This window comes from Syngnathoides biaculeatus, chromosome 1 (genome assembly GCF_019802595.1).
Source record: "Syngnathoides biaculeatus isolate LvHL_M chromosome 1, ASM1980259v1, whole genome shotgun sequence".
In the NCBI taxonomy this organism is placed as follows: domain Eukaryota; kingdom Metazoa; phylum Chordata; class Actinopteri; order Syngnathiformes; family Syngnathidae; genus Syngnathoides; species Syngnathoides biaculeatus.
This window is the reverse complement of record NC_084640.1, coordinates 9,298,791-9,322,643: the sequence shown is the minus strand read 5'-3', so window position 1 is coordinate 9,322,643 and position 23,853 is coordinate 9,298,791. Positions and strand designations below refer to the sequence as shown.

General features: G+C 42.6%; 1 protein-coding gene across 7 annotated transcripts in view; it reads right to left on the bottom strand.

The window, feature by feature from the left end:
* The window catches only part of trps1 (trichorhinophalangeal syndrome I), a 184,758-nt gene that overhangs the window by 35,842 nt on the left and 125,063 nt on the right, over nt 1-23,853 (bottom strand). For 6 of the 7 annotated variants that reach the window (XM_061814600.1, XM_061814605.1, XM_061814614.1 and 3 more), the window contains 7 exons: nt 21,816-22,439; nt 20,826-20,941; nt 17,470-17,986; nt 16,566-16,780; nt 15,264-15,438; nt 14,190-14,424; nt 12,860-13,547 (listed from right to left, as the gene is read on the bottom strand). In XM_061814600.1, the coding sequence (XP_061670584.1) occupies nt 12,860-13,547; nt 14,190-14,424; nt 15,264-15,438; nt 16,566-16,780; nt 17,470-17,986; nt 20,826-20,941; nt 21,816-22,439 (2,570 nt within the window). The remainder of the gene's footprint in view (nt 1-12,859; nt 13,548-14,189; nt 14,425-15,263; nt 15,439-16,565; nt 16,781-17,469; nt 17,987-20,825; nt 20,942-21,815; nt 22,440-23,853) is intronic. The other variant, XM_061814632.1, reaches the window with a different exon arrangement.

Genomic DNA, 23,853 nt, shown 5'->3' with positions numbered 1-23,853 from the left:
TGAGAAGAATAATTCCTACCTGAAATGAAGCGATCGCTACACAGGCGTGTGTGTATTTTGATCGGGCACCATCCATCATGTTTAATTGCCGAAATCCATTAATATTTTCTCGTCTTTTCAGCTGGTATTCCATAGAATGACCTCTTTGAATATCTGTCTCGTCTGTTGTGACAACCAACAGCACAACAGGTCTCTGGTATTGTAAATATTCTCCTGTGGTTCAATGTCCCCCACAATGTCGAGCAGCTCTGCTTGACCGGCAATATGGCAGCGTGAAAATGGTGATGCCACGTGCACGAGCTCTATATGATAGTCTCCAATTTTTTGACAGCAAGAGAGTGAAAACAGGTGGTAAAGAATACTTTACGTGTGTTTTTACATACTTCAAAGCATTTAGGATTGCTAGAATTATCACAAAATATGTTGTCCCTCTTTATTGTGGGTTATCTGTGCGTCTGTAACGTATGTTAAGGTGGTCTCATTTAATTTTACCGTGCACAACCTTTCTAGCAGTTATGGTAGTCTAGTATTAACCTATGCAACTTGTTTTTTTTAAACAGTACTCTTATTTTTACGTGCCCAACTATTGGGATATTTACAGCTCTCATTTTTACCAGCCTAACTTTCACAGAATTTAATGTATGAATATGTCCTGCTCTACCTTTTAAGAACTACCATTATTTTAGGCTGCCAAATTCTCTTTTTTTTTACTTTTTAATCGTAGTCGTGTTTTAGAGCGCACCATTTGGGGAAATGTCTTTGGTTTTAACCTGCACAACTATTGAGGAATTTAGTAGTTCAACTGTTTAAGTTTTGTTGACATTACAGTTGTCTGATTTTAACATACAGAACCTATTGGGCATTTAGGGCCTTTTTTTGTCTTTTACCTGCAACTTTTGGCCACATAGCAGTCCTATTTTACCCTGTGCAACATTTTATAATAACAGTAATGTGACCAGTAACATATAGTCCTTCAATGATACTGCCTATATGAGACATAGTGGCTTGTCATTGGACAGTCACGATATGCAAACTGTCACTTAAGGCGGAGAGTTGTTCTTAATCTGTGAGCCGCATGAGATTAAAGGAATAAATAACATCTTTACTTATTTTGGGATCGTGTCTTTTAAAATGGGTTTATGTTGATGAGTAGTGAAAGACAAAGCTCCTCGACTGCAAAAATGAACGCACAGTCAAGCATTCCTATGGATTCCAACAATAGGAAATAAAAACTTTAAAAGGCGAAGTCAAAATGTCTGGGCTAGCAGCAACCATTCGAAAGAAATAGAAAGAAATGCTCAAGGATATGCAAGCACAGTAGTTTAGAATAACACACACACAGCAAAGGGCACATAGCCATTGTTCCACTGCACCTGGGCCATTAAAGAACAGGATAGATGGAGCTCGGAGACCTGACCACATGACTTTGTGTGTGTGTGTGTATGTGGCAGCGCCAAACATCTGCAGTGATGACACGGCGTCGAGAAATGACGCAAAAACAGGCGGAAACCAAGGCGCAATTGATGTAGATTGACACCCACGTATGTCATTATTCAAGTCATAATCACGCATAGCCAGCAGAAGGCAGCAATTTAAGATAGAGTAATACGTTTTCATTAAAACAACAAAAAAATATGTTGTCCAAATGAGCCGAAAAATCCATTTTCCATTCAACTGAGCTTGGAAAATCATCATTTACGTGCAAGCAAAATGACATTTGAGACTGATCACAAAATGTAAGCGGGTGTATTTATCCTTGCAGTATGAAAGACTCATATTACACAGATTTCTGCAATAACTTGTTTTCGGGCATTTACCCACCCCCCCAAAAAAAAATGGGAGAATTATGGTAGTCTATTTTTAACTTCCACAATGTTTTAGGGATTAATAGTCTATTTGGAAAAATTATGATAGCCTTTTTGTTTTTAACCTAAGCAATTTATTATGGACATATGTGCAAGTTTTGTCTAGTCTGGTAGTTATTGATAACATGTTCAACCTTTGCGGAAGTTATGGATGCCTCTGTAGTTTAAGAGATTTACAGTCTTAAATCTGCACAACTTTGGGGGGCTTTACAGCACTCATATTTTTAACTGTTGTAAATTGGGGTATTGCCATTCATCTCGTTTTGACCTGTGCAACTCCCGTTTGTCTTTGTGTGTTATACAGTAATCTTGTCTGTACCTTCTGAAATTCGGGGTTAATTTTCCATAGTCATGATTGAAATTACACGGTGGGCTCAGCTGGAAAGCGTTGGCCTCACAGTTCTGAGGTCCAGGGTTCGATCCTGGACCCGCCTGTCCAGAGTTTGCATGTTCTCCCCATGCCTGCGTGGGTTTCCTCCGGGCACTCCGGTTTCTCCCACATCCCAAAAACACGCAACATTAATTGGAGACTTTAAATTGCCCGTAGGTGTGATTGTGGGTGTTTGTCTCGATGTGCCCTGCGATTGGCTGGCGACCAGTTCAGGGTGTAACCCACCTCCTGCCTGTTGACAGCTGGGATAAGCTCCAGCATTCCCTCCGACCCTTATGAGGATAAGTGGCTGAGAAAATGGATGGATGTATAGATGATTGAAATTATGGCTTATTTGAATATGTAAAGCACTGAGAATTATAGTAGTGTATTTTTTAACCTGTGAAACGTTTGTGGACTTTACAGTAACCTTGTTTTTACCTGCACAACGACTGGGGTCTTTACCGTAGTCTTATTTTGACCTGTGAAACCTTTGTGGCTGTCCTAGTAAACATGAATTAATTTTCACCTCAGTTTTAATGCATTAAGTATGGACTTTAAAGTCTTGTTTTTACACTTGTTATAGGAAATAGTAAGCTTCTTTCGTCTTGTCCCGTTATGGGTCGCCACAGCGTGACATCTCAGATGAACGCTCATATTTGTTTGGCACCGTTTTCACGCCGGATGCCCTTTCTGACGCAACCCCTCTCGGGCAGTGGAGGCCCCAGTGCGATACGAACTCACGACCCCTGGTTTACCAAACCAATGCTCTAACCACTGCGCTATTGGGCCTCCACTTGTCTTAGGAAATGTTAGATCAAAAAATCGTCATAGCGTTGAATGATATCGGCAATTTAAATGTGTTCAGATTGTGTTCAACCTTTACCATATTCATTTTAATTTGATGCTCTTGTGCTTCCTAGCTTTGCTTGGGAATCAACTTTGTCCATCACCAATTTCCAATGTCCGCAAACAGCTTTAACACCTACAATAACTTGAGCATCTCTCCAGCTTTCATCCATCCTTTAAATGCAAGAAGCAGCCGTCGTTTATATATTCCCGATGTACATGCCACAGAAGAGCGAGACAATATATATTCTTTAAAATGTGCAATCTTGTTGCACCGAAGAGAAGTGGAGGGAGAACAAAAAAAAGCAGTCTTTGGGGAGACTCTGGGAATGAAAGCTGAATCGCACCCGTGGAGTAGAATTCATAAACACACTTTGCGCACAGGCGAGAATTCCTAATGACTGAAGACCTCAGAGGGGATGCGGATGAGGGGGAGTAATAGTTCGGGGAAGATGCCGAGAGCAGAAAAAGCTTTCACATCGTGTCAAGCATGTGGGCCTTTTAGCGTGCATTAAGAGTGAAACTCTGTCGTCCACACTTTTAACCAGTGTGGAGGCACGTGCGTATGACCGGGGCAGTGTTGAAACCTTCCAAAGAAGGCCTTGGAAGGCCAGAGTTGCCATGGTATCACTAGCTCACAAACACACACGGGGCACTTGAGGGGGAGGAGGGTGTGTCTGAAGACAGATGTCATGATGATGGCTTGAGACTGTGTCTACACACACACACACACACACACACACACACACACACACAAAAAAAAAAAAGGAGTGATTGCGCTGATCAAATTTGTCCATATGACCGAAAAATGATTTCAGGGTGCATGATGGCAGATCATTTGTTCCTGACACAGCTTTTTTTGTGCAGGTGAGTTATTTTCCAGCTCATGTGTCGTGACAATCAATCCCAAGGCAGGAACTGAAGGTATTCCTTGCACAACAGGTCTTTTTGCTTCATTTTGACAGTCATTTTATCAGAGATTGGTAGTTATAGATGACCAGTATGTACAGTGGGTTTGAAATTTTTAAAAAATCCCATTTATGTTATATTCTGTGGAAATTTCGAGATTCAGGGGAGAACTCGTAATTCACATTTTAGTGCTTTCTATAGAGCTCTAAGACATACTTTATCAAATTTTCTTAAAGATCAAAATTCGAGAATAACTCCTTGATTTTGATGGGGGGAGGTCCTGTCTCTTGATTATTTTTTTCAGTGAAATAGCTGCAGATAACTGCAGACAAAACATGAATGAGCAATGATATGCATCTGATTACTGAAATTCCCACATTTACAGATAATACGTTATTCAATAATCAGACAAGGTATATTGTCAGTTTCATTGTGCGAAAGGGATGTCACATCAGGAGTTGAGGTGGAGGAAGTGGAGAAAAGACGGAAAGGCAGGAGGGGGTGTCAAATTAACTATTGGTCAGGGGTCAGATGGACATTTAATCTAACCAATCAGCTTCCTAATTACACAAGTGCTGTGAGGATGCTACGTAACTGCCTCTGAGTGTGAGCGTCTGTGTGTGTGTGTGTACCTTGTTAATATTGCGTGTAGAGGTCTTGTTGTAGCAAAATGAACATCTGGCTTTAATATTAGTTCCATGTGTGCGCACACACTCAAACGGACATATGCGCACACATACACACGCAAGCCGGCGCACAGAGCCTGTGGTGAAGCGCTCCTGCCTTACACACAAAGAAAGAGACTGAGGGAACGAAGAACGCAGAGGCAAAGGCGCAGAAAAAGCCGTACTAAAAGAACACATGTTCACAAGAGCTGATTGTAACAGTAATTGATGTAAACGCCTAAATTACACCAAGAAGCTAAAGTGACCGCTGTGTTTGAGTGTTGCCGTGGTGACCCAATGAAAAACACCTGGCCGGCTCGCTGGCGGCCAGGGTGGAACATCTGTGTCATGGCGCCCGGCCCGAGAGCCACGACGAAGGCCCAGGCCGGACGCCAGGAGCGACGTGACATGGGTGTTAGGCGCACGTCAAACTCGCTCTATCGCACGACAACGATATTATGAGACATGAACCGCTGCTTGGTAATTAGATGCCGGTTCGGAAAAAGTTTGGCTCCCAACAACCGTGGTTTTTCCCTCATAAATAGGACAAGTCAAAAGAGATGCTAAGTTTAAATTGTTTCGCAAAAGGAGGTGTTCCCGGCAGCGCTGCGGTAAACAGAGAACTACCACAATGAAGGACCTAGCATGTTGCCGTAGGGAAAAGTAAACTGGTGGCACAGGAAAGAAATCCTTTTCAAGACTAACATGTAACCACCCCGGATTGTTATGGCAACCAGGAAGAATTCAGTGGCTAACATTTGCCTAAAATAGTGACGTAACCGTCCAGAAACCTGCAATGCAACTAGTACATCTAAAAGCAAACATATGCTGAACTAGTAATGTTCCACCCATATCTCAACATGCTAATATGTAATCTAGCATGATGACATCAGGGAAAGAAAAGCTGTAACCCAACCGGAAGATCCTTTGACAGCTTATGTGTAGCCACTTAGTATAGTGACATCAGAAGAAAACCTGTCACAGCAAGGGTACGTCTTCTAGCAACTGAGCAGATTCCACAAACAAGACTTGGAAGTATGCTCGGTGATTTCCTGGCTAAGTCACCTTGCTACATGCCAAGTTGACGTTTAAAGGTCAAGTGTCATCCCATTAAACATTCTAAAATAGATATAAAATAGATACGAAAAAATAAATATGAGCGGAGAGGGTGTCATCCATACGTGAAGTTGCGGAAGTGTCATTCGATTTCCAAGTGGTCGCCATATTTGAGGCATTTCCTTCCCGTGACATCACCCCGGACATTCGCCATTGAAAACACGCTGTGGCCCCTACATGGGAGACAAACACCCCGCTTCTGACGCAGAAGCTCTTTTCAAAGAAGAGAACATCTCACAACTGAGTAAAGTTACCGGGGCAACATTACCCCATTGTTTCGAGCCATATTTAGATGATATACAGATCACGGCCAAATCACCTCCTCATCCGATCCACTACTCCGCCGCGCCCCGGCGCCGTGACGAGCCTTATCGACAAGGCCAAGAAGGCTGAGCCAGCCGGCCAACCTACCTGTCATTTGGACCCCACAAAGCTCTCGTCCTTTGCACGTGTACCATTTTTCACGACGAACCGGGTGTATTGGAAACTTATGAAGGGTAAATCCATCCTCCCTAGTGTTCGGCCAATATCCAGCAATGCAACGACCCGGCATTTTGGCTAACACGAAGGAACAACGAGCTACCTTCCAGCAGGTAAAACTAGTATAAACAGACGAGTCCGCTTGACTTTGCAAAAACAAATCCCTCAAGAGGGTTTTCATGGCGGGAGTTACAAGAAGCCATATGTCAAAATTATGTTTTGTGGTGAAAAAAGGCATGGCACCATAACAGCTGCCATTTTTTCATTCGCAACATACTAAAAATCATGCATTTCATGACAGTGGCCCTTTAAAGAACAATAATCCTGGTGCATTTCCATTTCTGGTGGATACACTTTAGCCTTTCGTTTAGATTTCGTTTCTGCGTTACACATTTCCACGCTTACCCTTGCATCCCTGTGCTCTGGTAGCCAACCAGGGAATCTTTCAAAGTCTAACATCGTGACACAAGGGTAAGGAAACGTTTGGCACAACTGGAAAAAATTTGGAAGGCTAATACATAGTGTAGCCACCTGAGATGGTGACGTAAACAATTTCCAAGCAGCCCAGCAGGAAACGGGATTTGTTCGAGGAGTCGCTAAAAGCGTGGGCAAAACCTTGAGGCTGGACCTCATCTGGCAGTATCGCCATAGCAACCATTCGGAGGAAGCAAGGCAGGGGAAAAGGGAATAAAACAAGGCAAGAGCCAAGTCCCGGGAGTTTTAAAGTCAATTTACATTGTACTTCGCAATGCTGATAAAATAAAACGGATGGCTGGTGTTTGTTTGAGACTTATTACGGAGCACTGACGTGAAGTTATTAACTTTGTCACTTTAGGACAAGCAAAGGTTGTCACAATTTTTTTCCTGCAGGATGCCTTAATAACATCCCAAGTCTAACTTTCAGGGACTTTAATACCTACAAATAAATAATAAAAATACTTTTAATTTAAAAAAAGAATTAAAGATTGGAGTAATGCTAGCATGTAGGAAACATTACAAAGAATAAAATGGAGGCACTTACCATGGTCCCTTAAAGATATGAGTGGACACGTGGGCAAACCGGAATATTTTCTGAGAGAAAACATTTTGCAAGGTAGCATGTTTTCAAAGGCAACCACAAGCTGCAAAGCTTTGTGGCATGGGCAGGGGATCTTTCGAAGGCAACATATAGCCGGCTAGCTGCCACACACAGACAAGATGCACACTTTTCTTTTCCTTCCGAGCATAGCCGTGTTTATTTGAGACCGTGTCCTGGGAAATGTGACCCACTTGCACAAACAAACAGAACCGTCCAGCAAACGTCTGAGTTTTTGTGTGTGTTTCACAAGGATTGCCTTTTTGGATGAGAGCCAGTCTGAGCTAAAATCGGCCTACAGGTCCCGCAGCAGTCTGGACATTATAACATGTCAAAACACATTCAAGCTTTAATATTTGGGCACTTAAGTAAGTTTTACTTCTTTGCTTTGTTGTGAACCCACTAAAGGGTGACAATAAAGCGCAAAGATACAGGAAATTAAACTGTCTTATGCTTACCGCAATGGTCGAAGATGCCACAAGATGGTACCAAAGCCATTTGTAACAGAAAAATAGTAGATTGTCGTCAAGGAACAATGGTACTAATTCACTGGCAGGCTTCCCAGTTAACATGGGTATTTGACTTCTAATGCCATCAATAGCAGAAACCTCGACTTGAAGTCAAGCTTGATATGTTGACACGGAGCAAAGTTTAGCCTGGGTTGTACAGTTACGAAAGAAAGTCTTCCTTGCATGTAGCTGTGCAGCCAGGGGCATTTTCTCAAAATATCATCATCTGGAAGCAATTTATTTTCAAAGGTAAAGTTGTAAGATGACTGAATCAAACTATTTTGGGATAATAGTGCATTCACATCAAAATTAGCAATTGTGTTTGAAATTACTCATGACAGGACTGTTTTGGTCCCAATTACTCATTGGTTTGCAGAAATGCCTTTAAAACAGCAATATGTGCCAGTATTTCTCAGAAAAAAAACCTTCCTGTTCACTTTTCTTCAATGGTTGAGTGTTTTTTTTTTGTTGTTGATTTTTGTATTAATAATTATACAGTGAAGTCACTTCATTTGGGGGCAAGAATCACTTTTACCGAACACATACACACACACACACACACACACACCACACACACACACACACACACACACACACATATACATAAGCCCCACAATTTCCTGTAGCGGATATAACGGGAAGTTAAATTATCAGTACGGAAAATAACTTCAATTCACGCTTTAATTTCCTTACGAAACTCACACACACGTGCACGCACGCACATGCTGAAATGGAATGCAAATGCGGGGACACAACGCACATAAGTACAAACGCAGACCTCAGTTGCACAGATGGATACACACGTGGATTGGTGAAAGACAGAAGAGCAGAAATGGAACGCAAAGTAACGAGAACTTCATGTAAATTACTGTACACTGGTACCTCTACTTATGAAATGAATCCATTGAGGAAGTCATTTTATAATGTGAATTTTTCATAAGTAGAAGCACATTTCACACTTAAATAGCCTAATCTAATAGCCTATGGTTTTGCCATTCAAAAAAAAATTCTTGGAGGAGGTGTAGGGCAAACCTGAAAATGCTTATTGGTGGTCTACCCACTATACATACACACACATCCATCCATTTTCTTTTCCCGCTTATCCTCACTAGGGTTGCGGAGAGTGCTGGAGCCTATCCCAGCTGTCAACGGGCAGGAGCCAGGGTACACCCTGAAGTGGTTGCCAGCCAATCGCAGGGCACATAGAGACAAACAGCCACACTCACAATGACACCTAGAGGCAATTTAGAGTGTCCAATTAATGTTGCATATTTTTGGGATGTGGGAGGAAACCGGAGTTCCCGGAGAAAACCCCCGCAGGCACAGGGAGAACATGCAAACACCACACAGGCGGGGCCGGGATTGAACCCGAGTCCTCAGAACTTTGAGGCTAATGCTTTACCAGCTGATCCACCGTGCCGCCAGCGTTTTGTTCCGTATGGTGTATTTAATACAATGTGGTTTTTTTTTTTTTTTGCTTTGCTTTTACAGTTTCTAGATTAATTGAGAAGCAGGAAAACCAGCTGCTCAAATCAAGCCAACCCCAGTTGGTACTGGGCAGTGGAAAAGTCCCCCTACCCCCCTACCCCAAACATGCACGAAGAACCTCCTTAGATCACTAATTAAGTCAGAGACAGAAAGTCGCAAATGTTGACATTAGCGTGATAAATCCATACACAATAAAAGACAATAAGGAGGTGTAATGTCTCAAACCAATTCTGCAAGACCACCCAGCCCTTTGAGAAGAAACTCTTTCTCCTCTCCTGGACATGTCTAACCTGATTATTGATCCGGGTCAATCAAGTGAGTTAGAAAATGGCAGAAAAAGACAGGTTGATGCGGTGGTTGGGGAATAATGCATGAAATGCAAAGAGGGAGGGTGAAACAAAAACCGCTATCAAATGATGAGATCAAATTTGCTGTTTTTAACCTTGTCATGGATCATTTCTGTCCTCCCTCCTTCACAGTTTAAGCTTGCTCGAAGGCACTTTCGCAGAAATATAATCACTTAACAGTAGCACAAGATATAAAGCTAAGTCAGGGTCGGTTTTAGTTTTTCAAGCGTTGTCATCGTAAGTGATATTTTTGGGGGGATTTGATGTGAGATAAAAAATTCAAATGATGCAATATTTATGCCCTGCCCGACGATGACTAAAAAACGATGAGTCAACGGCGGCATGCGTGCGTGCATATGCAGCACAAAATGGACTGTTGTACGTGTTTTTGTGTGCCATGGAAACGCAGTAAATATTGTGGTGAAGATAATGTAATAAAGCCTGATCGCTTAAGGCGCAATGAAAATAATGTCAGGTTTACAGCGTTTCTGCTGCACCTTCATGCACATGCAAACAAACTAGTACGCTACTTACTAAAAAGCTGTTTGACGGCGCAGGAGAGGGTGTAGCGATGTTTAATATTGTGGCTTGCAGTGGTGTAAAACTACATGGTATCATACTGAAACTATGAATATCATTTCCAAAATGCGTAAATATAAAGCCAAATGCAGCCTCCTGACTGTTTCAACAATAAGGACGATACATTACCTACATACACGCATGCAATTGACATTAGCCCCTGGTTGGTCTATTGTATTGATCTTATTATACTGAGCACCCAAAACACTTCCAAAACAAATTCACAGGCTTACTGGGCAATGTTTCAACATTTTTAACTGCTGTACACTGAGGTACAATCATGAGGTAACTAACCACTGTATAAAACAACTATGGCTTCTTCCCGTATTCCCAAAACGACCATCTTCGGTTGATTGAAAACTCTAAATTGTCAATAGGTGTTTATGTGACTTCTTGTTTGTCTGTATGCGCCCTGCAAATGGCTGCCAAACTAAGTCAGCTGGGATGGACTCCAGCTCACCTCCGACTTTAATGTGGAAAAGCTCGAAAGAAAAAATGGATGCGCAGATGGGAAGCAAAATAGAACAGCAGTTTGTTTTTTTTACCCTAACACCTTTAGTACAAATTCCTACTCAGTACAGTGAATTTTTTTTAAGTTTACTCACTTTCACGATGTATGCAAATGAATTGTCCTGCCAAACACTTTCTCATATAATTATATCCATTTTCTGCTTTTTGACGATCATCACAGGTCACTGAACTGAACATCGCACATAATTGAACTGTGAATTTGTCTGTTTCTTTTCTCCAAATTGAAACGCGAATTGTGGCACTTTGGGGCGTTCTGACAGTTCCATTGTGGAATCTGAGTGACTCTGAAGGGGTTAATTCTTCTTTTAACGACTCGCCTCATTTCTTCTCATCTAAATGTTCTTCCCTTTCTTTCTGCCCCACCCGAGAAAATGAGTAAACCTCCTTGCTGACACACCCTGCGTGTCTGCCAAGTGGTTGCCAACACATCATGTGCACACACGCGCCCGCGCGCACTACATAATAAAAGCCAGCCAGTACAGTGTATTCAATATGTTCTCAGTCACTCCATGAGCTCCATTCTCACACTCAGTTTTACCACTTAGATGGAGCCATGTCCATGCTATGACTCTATCCATCCACCCACACATAGATACATACCCACAGAGCGAGCACATGTGGGCCAATGCTGATTTAATGCGATCATTGCCAATAAACTCGGCGACCACGGCAGACCGCAATCTCGCTTCTGCCAGTCCATGAGATCAGTGGTGAATATAGAAGCCCCCCCGCCGGAAAAAGCGGAACTTGAAGGGCGGGTTGCCCTGGGAACTGTCAAAGTTTGCCTTTCCGTCATCGCTAAGGCGTTGCGTGGCTTTGTCCACTTCATCACTGTGAATAAATATCGTGATCTAAAAGAAGATTTTGCTATTGGAGTGAGGAACCATGTCTGATAACTTTGGAGGCAAAAATTATTAAAAGAAAAAAAAAAAAAACGTTGGTACTCTTACTCGATACGAGTATGGGTGTACACCAGTATTTCAGCCATTTAACAAAGTATGTGTCCTTGTTATTATCCAAGCTGCTTATCCTCACAAGGGTTGCATGAAAGCTGGAGCCTATCCCAGCTCGCCCTTAACCGCCGCCAGTCAGTCACCGGGCAGATATCGACACCATTACTGAGTGGGAATCGATCCCACGCTGCCCGCACCAAAGGCAGGCTTGTGTACCACTACATCATCAGTGACTCTTAGCAAAATATGTTAAAATTTAACTAAAAAAATTCAAAATGTGATGAGAAAATAAATGCCATTATATTATTACAAATATGAAAATAATAATATATAGTAGTTACGATAGATCAAATTTGGAGGCAATAATTGATAATTAAACTGATATGACCAATTAATAAATATATTAACAATGGCGCAGCTGTAGAGCGTTGGCCTCACAGTTCTGAGAACTAGTGTTCAAATCTTGGCCCCCCATTGTGTGGTGTTTGCATGTTCTCCCTGTGCCTGTGGGGGTTTTCTCCGGGAACTTCGGTTTCCTCCCACATCCCAAAAACATCCAACATTAATTGGACTCTCTAAACTGCCCCCTGGTGTGATTGTGAGTGCAACTCTTGTTTGTCTCCATGTGCCCTGCGATTGGCTGGCAACCAGTTCAGGGTGTACCCCGCCTCCTGTCCTATGACAGCTGGAATAAGCTCCAGCACTTCCGTGACCCTTGTGAGGATAAGCGGCTCAGAAAATGAATGGATGTATGAATACTAACAATGGCCACATAATGTTAATAAAATATTATAATTATGAAATTGATCCAAATACTGCGGTGAAAGCCTGTAATTTAGTCATTTGGCAAAAAAAAAAATTGATATGATTACTTTTTGAAATTATCACTTGGTAATAAACTAGTGAGGTTAGGGTTATAACAAGCAATATACACACTAAATGTAGCTTAGCACTATAACATAAATATTAACTATAACTAGTCATAAGTGAGCTACAGCTAAAGCTAACTGTGGAAGTGGGAAAAGAGGAAGAGTGAAATGTGTGTGTGGCATGAATGACAGCAGTATAAAAAGGTTGACAAATGTGTTTTGAGGAAGAGTCCTGCATACGTGTTGGATCTTACCCGTAGCAGCGACTGGGACTCCTCTTTAGTAGCTCCCCCTTTCACCTCTTGAACTCCTCCATTCCCTCCACCGCCTGTATATTGCTGAGACGGCATCTGGCTCGTTTTCTCCCCTCCGCTAGGGGCAGCTCCGCCGCCCGGCCGACCCCCTCCTCCGTACAGCTTGGCATCTCCCAAAAAGGACTTGGTATCTCCTAAGTAGACCATGCTGGGCGAGGCCACACCACCAGCGCGCTTGTGCTGGGAGGTCTCGTGGTTGGTGGAAACGAACGCCACAGACAGAGGTGAGGAGAACAGGGTGGGTTCGGGTCCCATGCGTTCCTTGGGAACCCACAGGAGACCATGGGCCTGCTCGCCGCCTCGCGCCTCCCCGAGGACCCAGCCTTTCTCGTGCTCCCTCTCCTTCTCCTCACCGCCTTCGCTCTTGACAATCTCCTCGCGGCCTCCCTCGGCCAGACGTCCCTCAGGTGGCGCGAGGGAGTAGAGGAGGCGCAGATCCCCCTTGCTCTCCTCCTTGATGGCCAAGGTGGAGGGCGCCGAGCAGCCGTTGGCCGAGGGCGTCAGGGAGGGTGTCAGTGAGGACAGCGAGGCGTCGTGACAGTGGGTCAAGTTGAAATGGTCGAGGAGCGCCGATGAATCGGGAGCCGTGAAGTCACAGTGGCGACAGCGACAGCAAGCGTGGACACGCCTGCACAGAAAAGGGAAACACTTGAAACTTAGGACTGTGGTGCCTTGAGATATGTGTGACCCGTCAGTTAGCTACATTTCTTGCTTTGACTTCGAGTACACATTTTCTTACTGAGTCACAGTAGTAGTAAAAGTAGAAGTTCTATGTTACATTTTTTATATATATGAATGAATGAATTTGTTCTCATAAAGTACAGGTTTGTTTTTTACTGATGGTGTATTGTAATTTTTTTTGTGGGGCTGGAACGGATAAATGCTATTTCCATTCGTTTCAAAGGAGGAAGATGATTTGAGATAACTGTGTTTTGCGTTAGAAGCATGGTCACTGAACGAATTGAACTCTTATCTCAGGGCACTACTGTATTAAAAGAAGACAACTAAAAATGGCTACTTCCGTGGGGAGCACTTATGATTAAGTACTAGCAGTAGACAGACTGAGTACCCCTAAAAGTAGGTACAACAGCTACGACTACTATTTTTTTTTCCACTTCACTGTAGTGACCGCCTAGCTGGAGCCCAAACTAAAATTTTAGCTCATAGCACAGATTAAATACACCAAGCAAGGCTGTGGCATCGAAAGTCAAGGTAACACTGTGTTGAATTTCACTTCAAAAGGACTACAAACACGTCGACATGAGCTGACCTGTAGTGTCTGAAAATCTCCTCCTCCACTTCGGTGATGAAGTGGCACTTTGTGCACGAGTACTCCCGGCCAGTCTCCCTGTCCGGTCCACTGCCGACGCCCTCCTGTTCTTCAGCCTTAACGTACGCCGGCGCCCCCTTCAGGTTGATCAGGCTGTGGCAGCCGTCGTAGTGCTGCAAAAGGACGTCGATGTCGGCGGTGGCGAAGGCGCACTGGTCGCAGAGGTGGGTGACGCCTGAGGACATGCAATCACATTAATTCCGTGACATACAATGCCACTGGCCATTCATGCTGACAGTCACGCTGACATCTGCGTATTGCTGGCATCGGGAAGAATCGTCGCATTTCGAAAAACATCACTTTTCAAGAATAAAAAAATTCAAAATAATAAATACTAACTAACTCAATAAATATATAGATATATAAATAAATGAATAAATAAATAGATGGAAATTCTCATGTATGTTGAGCAAATTTTCCACACTTGAGATGGGTCAGTAATGTATAAAAATAGGTGCATGTGGGACTGAACAATAATATAGATTAAACAATTAATTGAATTTGAATATTCATATTCAGTCAATTCATACCTACATTAATGTAGTATTGTTTGTTATTCATGTTGATAGCATTGCATATTAATACACACAATGCGACTGACTCCTTTCCACATCTGTGTGTCCACGACAATATTCTGGTTGATCTTCATGCTGACAGAATTGCAAGTGTCATTCTCAACAGCTCATCAATAGACTTATTGATGCAAGTGATGAAATGCTGCTGACTACTCTTGTTGCTGTTCACTTTCATATATCGTACAGTGTTAGAATGTGTTAATCCATCAATTGCGTAGAATAAATTATTCATGGTTCATTTCTAAACTATTGATTAGCATGAAGTGACTACTCTTGCTGGTGTTAGCATTTCCACATCTGTATACTGTGGGTGCATATTTAGTCTTACATTTTGCCTTTCACTGCATATACAGCATTTATTATATGCATATAGTTACAGACAATGCTAGTGTCATTCGATTCAATTGGAAGTCCTCTCTGGTCATTCAATCAAAATTACCTTGTGAGGAAACTGGGTTCGAGGGGTGAATGGTCGAAGCCGATGTCACACTAGGGTCGCTTCTGGGATGAGGAGGCGGCGTTGACCCGCCCGTGTCTTGCTGTTTGGCAGATTGGGGGAATTTGGCACAACATTTTGGACAGGTGGGCTTCCGGCACGCAAAAGGGTGGGACACCTATTCACGGAGGGGTGGAAAAACAAAGAATGATAATAGTAGTGGCAGCAATGTCCATCATGATCTAAATCATGCCAACGACCAATGTTACTCCTTGGAGACAGGACATCTGTTTAACTTTATGAATCAAAATAAGGGTTCTCAAGCTTTTTGGGTCCACAGATGCTTCATGGGGGACAATTTTTATTTCCGAAACTCCCATCACAGCCCTAACGCAGACTAAAAATCACTACCATGTACAATGCTATGGAAATATTTTTGAGACTGTTTCGACCTAAATATTCCTGACTTTTTAGAAGAAGCTAGAAAGGAAGTTTACCTAATTCAATTAAATAAAATTCAATATTTCATCATCATCATCATCATTGCGGGCAGACGTTCACACCTTCCACTAACAGCATGATTGCAAACATAAATGTGCTAATACACAAAAGGTGTTATTATGTGTTGCCAACGTAGCAACTTTTTTTAACCCTCTAGCAAATAATTTTTTTCAGAGAATGCCAACTTTAATTCCTGATAGGAAACAGACAGCATGAGGGAAATGATTTTTATGTCGTTTTGTGTATAAGCAGGAAGCAGCCAGTTGAAAGACAACCACATTGACAATTGTGCTGAACATTCCTGAAAACAAGTTGCCCATTTATACATTGTGTCAACTCCATTTAAGTCTCTTTTGTTTTATGTGTCAGTTTTACCGTAACCTCCAACTGGGAGTTAGAAATTAACAGCTTGAAGCAAGCATGATTTGCTTCTAATTTGGAGAACTACACAGACAAGAGTGAAAACAAGCACCCAAAAAATACTTTTAATGATTTACTTTTGTCATTCTGTTTACATGTAGCGCTATGTCTAATTTTCTCTCTCACCTCTCTAGAAATTCTGTTCTGTTCGACTGATCGTCAATAAAATTTCAATTAAAATGCGAAGGAATCACAGAGGAAGTTCAAACAATCCACTGCGACACAGTAAAACTGTTCCAGCATAAATGGGATGCAAATTCTCCATTCTGCTTGATCTAACAGCCGAACAGGACACAAACAAAAAGTGTGTTCTAAAATGGAAAATGTAAATGTGTGTGTGTTTGTGTACCCCCAAGTTACTTGAGAACAACGAAAATAACTCACCTCTCCGAGGTGTTTGTGCGGCTGACATAGGCCCTGTGGACAGTACATGCAGTGCTGGATGCAGCATCTGTGGATGGAGTGGTTGTGCTGGTAGTGCAGCAGCAACGGCGCCACCACGATCACGTCAGGGGCGTGCGCCATGGAGTAGCGGAAGTCACACAACTGGCAGTTGTAGCTGGTAACCACGGCCTCTGTGTCACCGCTGTTTGGATCGCCTGGGAACCAGATGGACGTTGTGTTAGGCAAAAAGGTCATCCAGTTGGCAGGATTAGGATGCCAGAGATTTTTGAAGGGCACGAGGCTAACGGCAGGAGATCAAGACAGGAGGGTTACATGATGATATCCGAATATTGCTTCCAGATTTAATTCAAATACGATTCAAGTTGACAATTACTGACTCTTAATGCAGAATTTTCACATTACTCTGGCTCGTTGTAACGAGCAATACTTTATATATACTTGATTTAAAAAAAAATAAGCACTACATAGTAGATTCACAACAGGGTGAATAAGTTCATCATGATGACTATTTGACTCAAGCGCTCTCATACACAGTCAACCCAACAGCAGCTATTAAGTTGATCCCTCTTAGAATAAAAATAATGACATCCTATCGTCCTATTTCTCACAAGAGAGTATCGCAAAATTACATTTTGTATCATGTCAAAAAAAAAAAAAAAAGATTATTCTAGGTGGTATGGTAAGACAAGGTTCAGCAATATGACGGTTTCTTACTTTTCAATCTGATCAAAAATGTCTCCTTGTTAGGGTAATATTCAGAAGTTTCGGCTTTTTTAGAAATGTCAGATGGCTAACATACAAGAGTGCCCAAAAGCCATGAGGAATAGGCTCTTCCCAGTTCCTGTTGCCCATGGATTCGTATCCTCAATCTCACTTAAATTACCTTGATTAACACCGGATGATAGATCCTTTCGACTTTTGGACAACACATTCTCTCTTTCGCCTTCCCTTCTGATGTCGTTCGGGCTCGCCGTGTTCATCCTGTGGCGCAGCTCATAGTGTTCCAAAAGCTTGGTCGAACCTCCTGACCACTCGCCGCTCCAGCTGCAGAACTTGCACCAGTAGTACGCCCGGGCACCGTCCGCCGGCCAGCCGGATGAATCTGCCCGGATGGGGATGGAATACCCTACCAAGGAGTCGTCCTCCGCTCGGACAGACACTCGCTCCGCTCCGTCCAATATTGGACTCCTCCCTTTGGCCTGGCTGTCGTTGGTCAGAAGGAGTGGCGCCGGCGGGGTCTTGGCTTTGTTGGGATGCAAGGACAGGAAGTGCTGCTCCAGTTCTACTGAATTGCTGCCCATGTAGGTGAAGTTGCAGAATTTGCAGCGGAAGTACTTTGTGTTGCCCTGGCAATCAGAGGTCTTGCGGCCGATTCCGATAAGTGCGCCACTCAATGTAACCTGTTGAATGGAAATATTTCTATCATTGTTAAGTACTTCCTACAGGAAACAGTAGTCCATTGGTTAAGACAACCACTACGATGCTGTTGCTAATCCAAGTACATCACTCATTCTGGTGCAGGTTGAAGAGATTCATTTGAACTTTGCTAACGATTGTGTGGCTTTAAGCAGAGCTTTGAAAAAACAAAAATTCTTAAAAATAATCCTCATTCCGCTTCAAAATGAGCGCTCAACGACAAGCATTAAAAAGCGCAGAATGGCCTATTCTCACCTTTATGAAAGATGATCAAATCAAGTGATTCTCAACCACCATTTGTATATTGAGAGAGAGAGAGAGAGAGAGAGAGAGATCATCCCTTGTGCTTTGGGAAATTATCCAATTTCATTTCACTGGGTCACATTTTGTTATTGACTACAAAAATATCCATCAGAAACAAACACTAGATAAATTCTGAGCATCAACAGGAAAAATAAAGAAATGACAGTCGCAGTTTACAGTTCTTTTCTCGTTTCCCTCTCTCCTGTTATTATATCGATTCCTTCTTAACCCGTGAGAACCGGAACGAGAGATTTGATGTGGCTGTTCTTCCGAGGATGTGTGCTGTGAGCCAAACAGAACTGTGCCACTACAAAAATGAATGCCTTTTAGCACTTAAGCGCGCACACACTCAGTATGTAGTTGCAATTAAATGCTGCTGCAACTCTTAACTAACCAAACCCTTAACATATATTCCAGGGCACGTTTCCATGGGATGAGGCCACGGCTGGAAACCAAGGAAACCTGACGCCCATCTGGTTTTTATTAGGCTGGCCCCGTAGACTGTAGGTGATTATAACGTGCTGCTGCTGGCTGGATAGGGGCTTACAATGACATTACTACCGTACGACGTGGATTTATCTCCGAGCAGATCTGCGGTCTCATGCGGCATTAAGCGGTCCGGCGGCGGCAGTTTGTCAGTGCAAAAAAGAAAGACTTTTGGAAAATCCAGATGTAGTGTTAGATTTGCGAATTTAAAACCAGAAACATGACATCATATGTTCTTGCTTGACCATCAACCAGGAAGAATTTGTTTGTTTCTTTAGTCAAACCTCCTTTGTTATGCAGGATATCTTAGACAACAATATGACTTTGGTCCACCCTGTGTAATTTTAACATTTTCTGGAAAGGCTTTCCACAAGGTTTAGGAGTGAGTCCATGGGAATTTATGACTATTTTTGCAGAAGAGCATCTGTGAGCATACACATTAATATTTGAATGAGAAGGCCTGGCTCTCAGTCTCCACTGTAATTCATCCAAAAGTCTTCTATAGGGTTGAGGTCAGGATTGTGCCTGCCAGTAAAGTTCATCCATATCAAACGCTCTCATTCATTACTTAATGAACTTTGATTTGTGCAGTGATGCACAGTCGTGTTGTAACCAGAAGGGGTCATGTCCAAAATTAGAATGGGACTCACTTCAAATCATATGTGAGTCAAGGCAGGTGCGCAAATGCTTTGGCCAATATTGTGTATTTTTACCAGGAATGGAAAAAAAAAATGGGAGAGTTTTTGTGCACGTTAAGGTGATTCATTTAGTCAGAAGGTTTCTAAGGCAATGAGCAGCATGGATGAAGCTCAACTTCCCATAGACAGAACTGCTTTGGACTTTGGCCAGCAAACTACTTGGAATCAACAATAGATGCCACCGAATTGCATATTTTATCAGTGGGGGAAAACATTGAAAGTGAGAGGGCGAGACAAGGTGAGGGTAAAGTAGGAAGACAAGGATGAAATGCAAATTGAAAAGTTTGGTAATGGGTAAACTAAAGTAAACGCTGCATTAAATGTGTCTGGCAGCTGCTTCCTTGGCTCAACCATTGCGACAAGGCCTCCTTCACTATGCTTTTATCTTTTTACATTTTATCCTCAATCACTGTCATTCCCACCCCCCGTTAAAATCTCACAAGCTCACCGGGAATCCCATTTTAGCAAATGACAGCATGGAACTTTCCACACATGGGCAGGGGACAGAGAGAGCAAGAAAGAAGGAATGAGTGAGGGAATATGAGAATAGAGAATCCTTTCATTCCTTTTTTTTTTTTTTTTTTTAAGCACAACTTTCAATTTTTTTCATAAACAGTCCTGTATTTTCTATTTATGATTGTATGAGTGTGTGTTTGTGCCAATGACGTGATTTCAGGTCATTACAGACGACAGGCTAATGTTAAACCAAAGGAAACTCCTTCAATTTTTACACACCAACGCATTAGGTCATCTGCCCTAATCCTTTGAAACAAAACTTGATTGTTACACTCAATGTTCTTTATCGTTGAGACGAAACTTACATTTAAGTAGTAAAAACAGACTTTAGGTTAAGATTGTTACATGTACTGGTATACTAATCGAAATTCCCAATGCTGTCCATGTGGAGCAACTCTGGAATAAAGCTTGCTTTAGGTGACAGCCTAATGTTTTTGTTGAGCAATGTCCATAGTGATTCAGGTCACTTGAAAAGAAAAGCACACAAATTAGGAATTCATCTACGGGAATTGATTTCTGAATGTTCAACGCTTGCTGTTATGCCAATTGCCACTAGATAAGTCACGAACAGTCATTTCCCCTCGGTTATGTCAATCCCAAGTAAGGAGAGGCATTTCAACGAGTGAAAAGGTGCTGCAGAAAATTTGAGACTTGAGTGTAATCCAGCATCCCCAAAGCTTGGAAACAACAACAGGGTAAAATAATAACATGCAACTCCAAATCTGCTTGACCATTGAATGACTAGCAGTGATCAGTATGGCGTAAGTACGCTTGGAAACCAGGCAGACCAGGTCCGAGTAATACAAGGTGTCATCCTTACCTGGATGTCATATGTGCCGTTCATCATCACTGTCCTATGTTGCTGATGGTGGAGCTCCGGCCTACACTTTCCGGACTCTTTGGCTTGGTTCCTGGGCGCTTCTCCTGCCTGCATGACTGCGAACACAAAAACATGAATGTACGAACGGGTCAGAACCATAAAAGCCGCGGGACTCGGGCAGTTGCGAGGAAAATTGTGAAATGTCATACGACGCTGTGATTAATGTTGCTTAAAGTTAAAATGTCATACCTTTAAAACCACACCTTGGAATTTTTTTACAACCAACCTCACAGTGAATTGCAACAGTTTTACAATCCTCAATATCAGTGAAAGGATTAGAAATACATACAAACTCCCAACAGAATAGATATGACTGTGAAAATATATCAGAGGTGCAATATGCGCACAACGCCACCTGTATGCAAGGGAAAAGCAGGACATTTGACGTCCGAAACTCACTGCCCATGGCTCTTTGTGTGGAACACCATTGCCGCTACATGCATGTAATTATGTTATGTGTGAAGCTGCAACATTTGTGTGAACATGCAGGCACAGGAATGTGTGTTATTTCAGAAAGGCACAGGTCAATAAATGTAACATTATCCATCTGATTTTGTAGCGCATAAAGGGCATCTACCACAATTTCTCATGTATAATACTACTCGAGTATAATGCACACTGCCAATATTGACCTTAAAAATAAATAAATATAGCACAACCTTTTTACCTATGTATAAAGATGCATGCCAGCACAGGAAAGGAGGAGTTTCTGGGAGAATTTACTGAAAGTCAGAAGTGAATTAATTTAGACTATCAGGCCTCTGATTTGACAGGGAGGAGGAGCGAAAGGAGCTGTTCACACCTTCTTTTGCATTTTCAATGAACTACCCTTTGACAAAACCCATGGGCACACTGTTTGACTTGCTCCTTGGTGTTGTTTATGACCACTTGATGAAAAGAGGGTGCAAAACAAGCCAAGCTAGGAGTTACCTAGAGGTGTGTGCGGGGGCGCCATGTTGTGGAGAGCCAGGATGTGTGTATCGAGTGCAGCATCCTGCCGTGTGCGGTTGTGCAGTCCTAGGTGATACTTCCTAAAGTGCTTCACCAGGTCAGCAGGGTCATTGCCGTAGTAACCATAACCGCACACGTTGCACTTGAAGTCTTGCAGTTTGGGGGAGGGGCTGGACGAGAGCGGCGGCGTGTCCGGGACTGACTCCTCCCCGGCTGTGTCCGGCGCGGGTGGCACGACTTTGCCCACCTTGTCTTCGGGATCTGACTCGGCTGCTTTCAGTCCTCCTTGTGAAGGCCTCCCTCCACCACCTCCTCCTCTCCTCTTCCCGCCTCGCTCTTCGTTGCCAACAGATGAGGGCGAGAGAGACGAGGAAATGCACTCACTTTCTCCTTCCTCCTCCTCCTCCTCGTCGGGCTCCTCATCAGCCCGGACTCTCTCCTCGGGCTCGGAGGGGCGGCTTATTCGGTCGGCCTCGGCTCCCACGCGCCCCTCATCCTCCTCGCCGTCGTCCTCCTCCTCGCCCGCTGGTCTCCTCCCCTCTTCATCCTCCTCTTCCTCACCTCCCACACTGCGGATAGGGGGATTCTTCTTCCTCACCATTGCTGAGAAGATAGAGAAAGTGATGTTACTTTTATTGGTGGACTCCATGGACAGAAATGGTGTTTAATTGTACAGGAACTCACAATATGATACTGCAAGACCAGTGGTATCACGTGCCGGCAATAGTTAGAGTCAATATACAATAGTGGAACTTGAACATCTTAAACATTTGCAGTGGTACGAACTATCACTCGGTTTTGTTTTGTTTTTTTTTTTTGCTTGATGATGCGAGCCACCACATGACTTGGATTTGACGAGCAAGCTCCACATACACTGCTGCTGAAGTGGAGAAAATAAGAGAGAACCGTAGTTGGCAACTGTCAGGTGTTTACTGGATATGACAAACAGTCAAATACAAATATAAAAATCAAAACTTTTGCAAGCAGCATGGTGAAACTCCAACCTCACTGACTCTGTCAGGAGACTTCCTGACCTTTCTCACTCGGCCGTGCCAATTAAAACCGCATCAACACGTGAAGCCACCACTTTATAAAACGCATTTATTTCTACACAATTTATTTGATTATGTTTTTCTATTTAAATTTCACAATACAGAGCTATTAGTCTTGCACACAATCAAAGAATTATGTTTTTTTTGGCCCAGAAAAAAAATTTTCACGGAACTTATTAAACCTGCATGTCAAAGTCCCACTGTATACTGGAAGAGGATTCATCACACTATGAAACTTGTGAAAATTATGCGATATTGTAGCAATATTGTGCAAACAATAGCCTCTTCGATAGCCTCTCAATTCTCTACCAACGACAGAAATGTAATCAGGTCCTACGATACAACATTTGTGCCATAACTGATATACTGGCAAGAACACATCAAGCTATCTCTCACTGAAGAAAACTTACAATATTAAAAAGGTATTTTACTAACGATATAAAAAGTATCACCACATAGCAGTTGGATGATGATCAGTATCAGTAGAAGAAAATCATTAAGTATACATCCAGATACCTGCTGTATGTACGTAGTGAAAACTTGGGCTAGAATACCATCATGATATTTTGTCAACTTTATCAATGCTATCACCATACAGAATCTCTGACATAATACAGTATTTATGTAACCCTGTTATTCTTTTCAATTTGTACAGTTTTATACTAAGTCACTCTATTGACTCACTCTCTTTGTGAATACATTTGCATGTTACAACAAAAACAATAACACGCAGACAGTAAACGGATAAGAATGGACTGTATGCTGAATAATAAATAGGAGTACTCCTTGTTTTATAAAACGCTAAATACAGAAGAAGCGATTCAGACAAAAAGACCGTCCAATCCAATTCACATTCTTAGCCATGCAACTGTTAAAGTAAAGTAATTTAGGGGCCTATGGCTCAAGCAACCCTGGCACTAACTCTGTGTGTGTCTGCGCACATATGTGCGTGTGTGTGTGTGGGA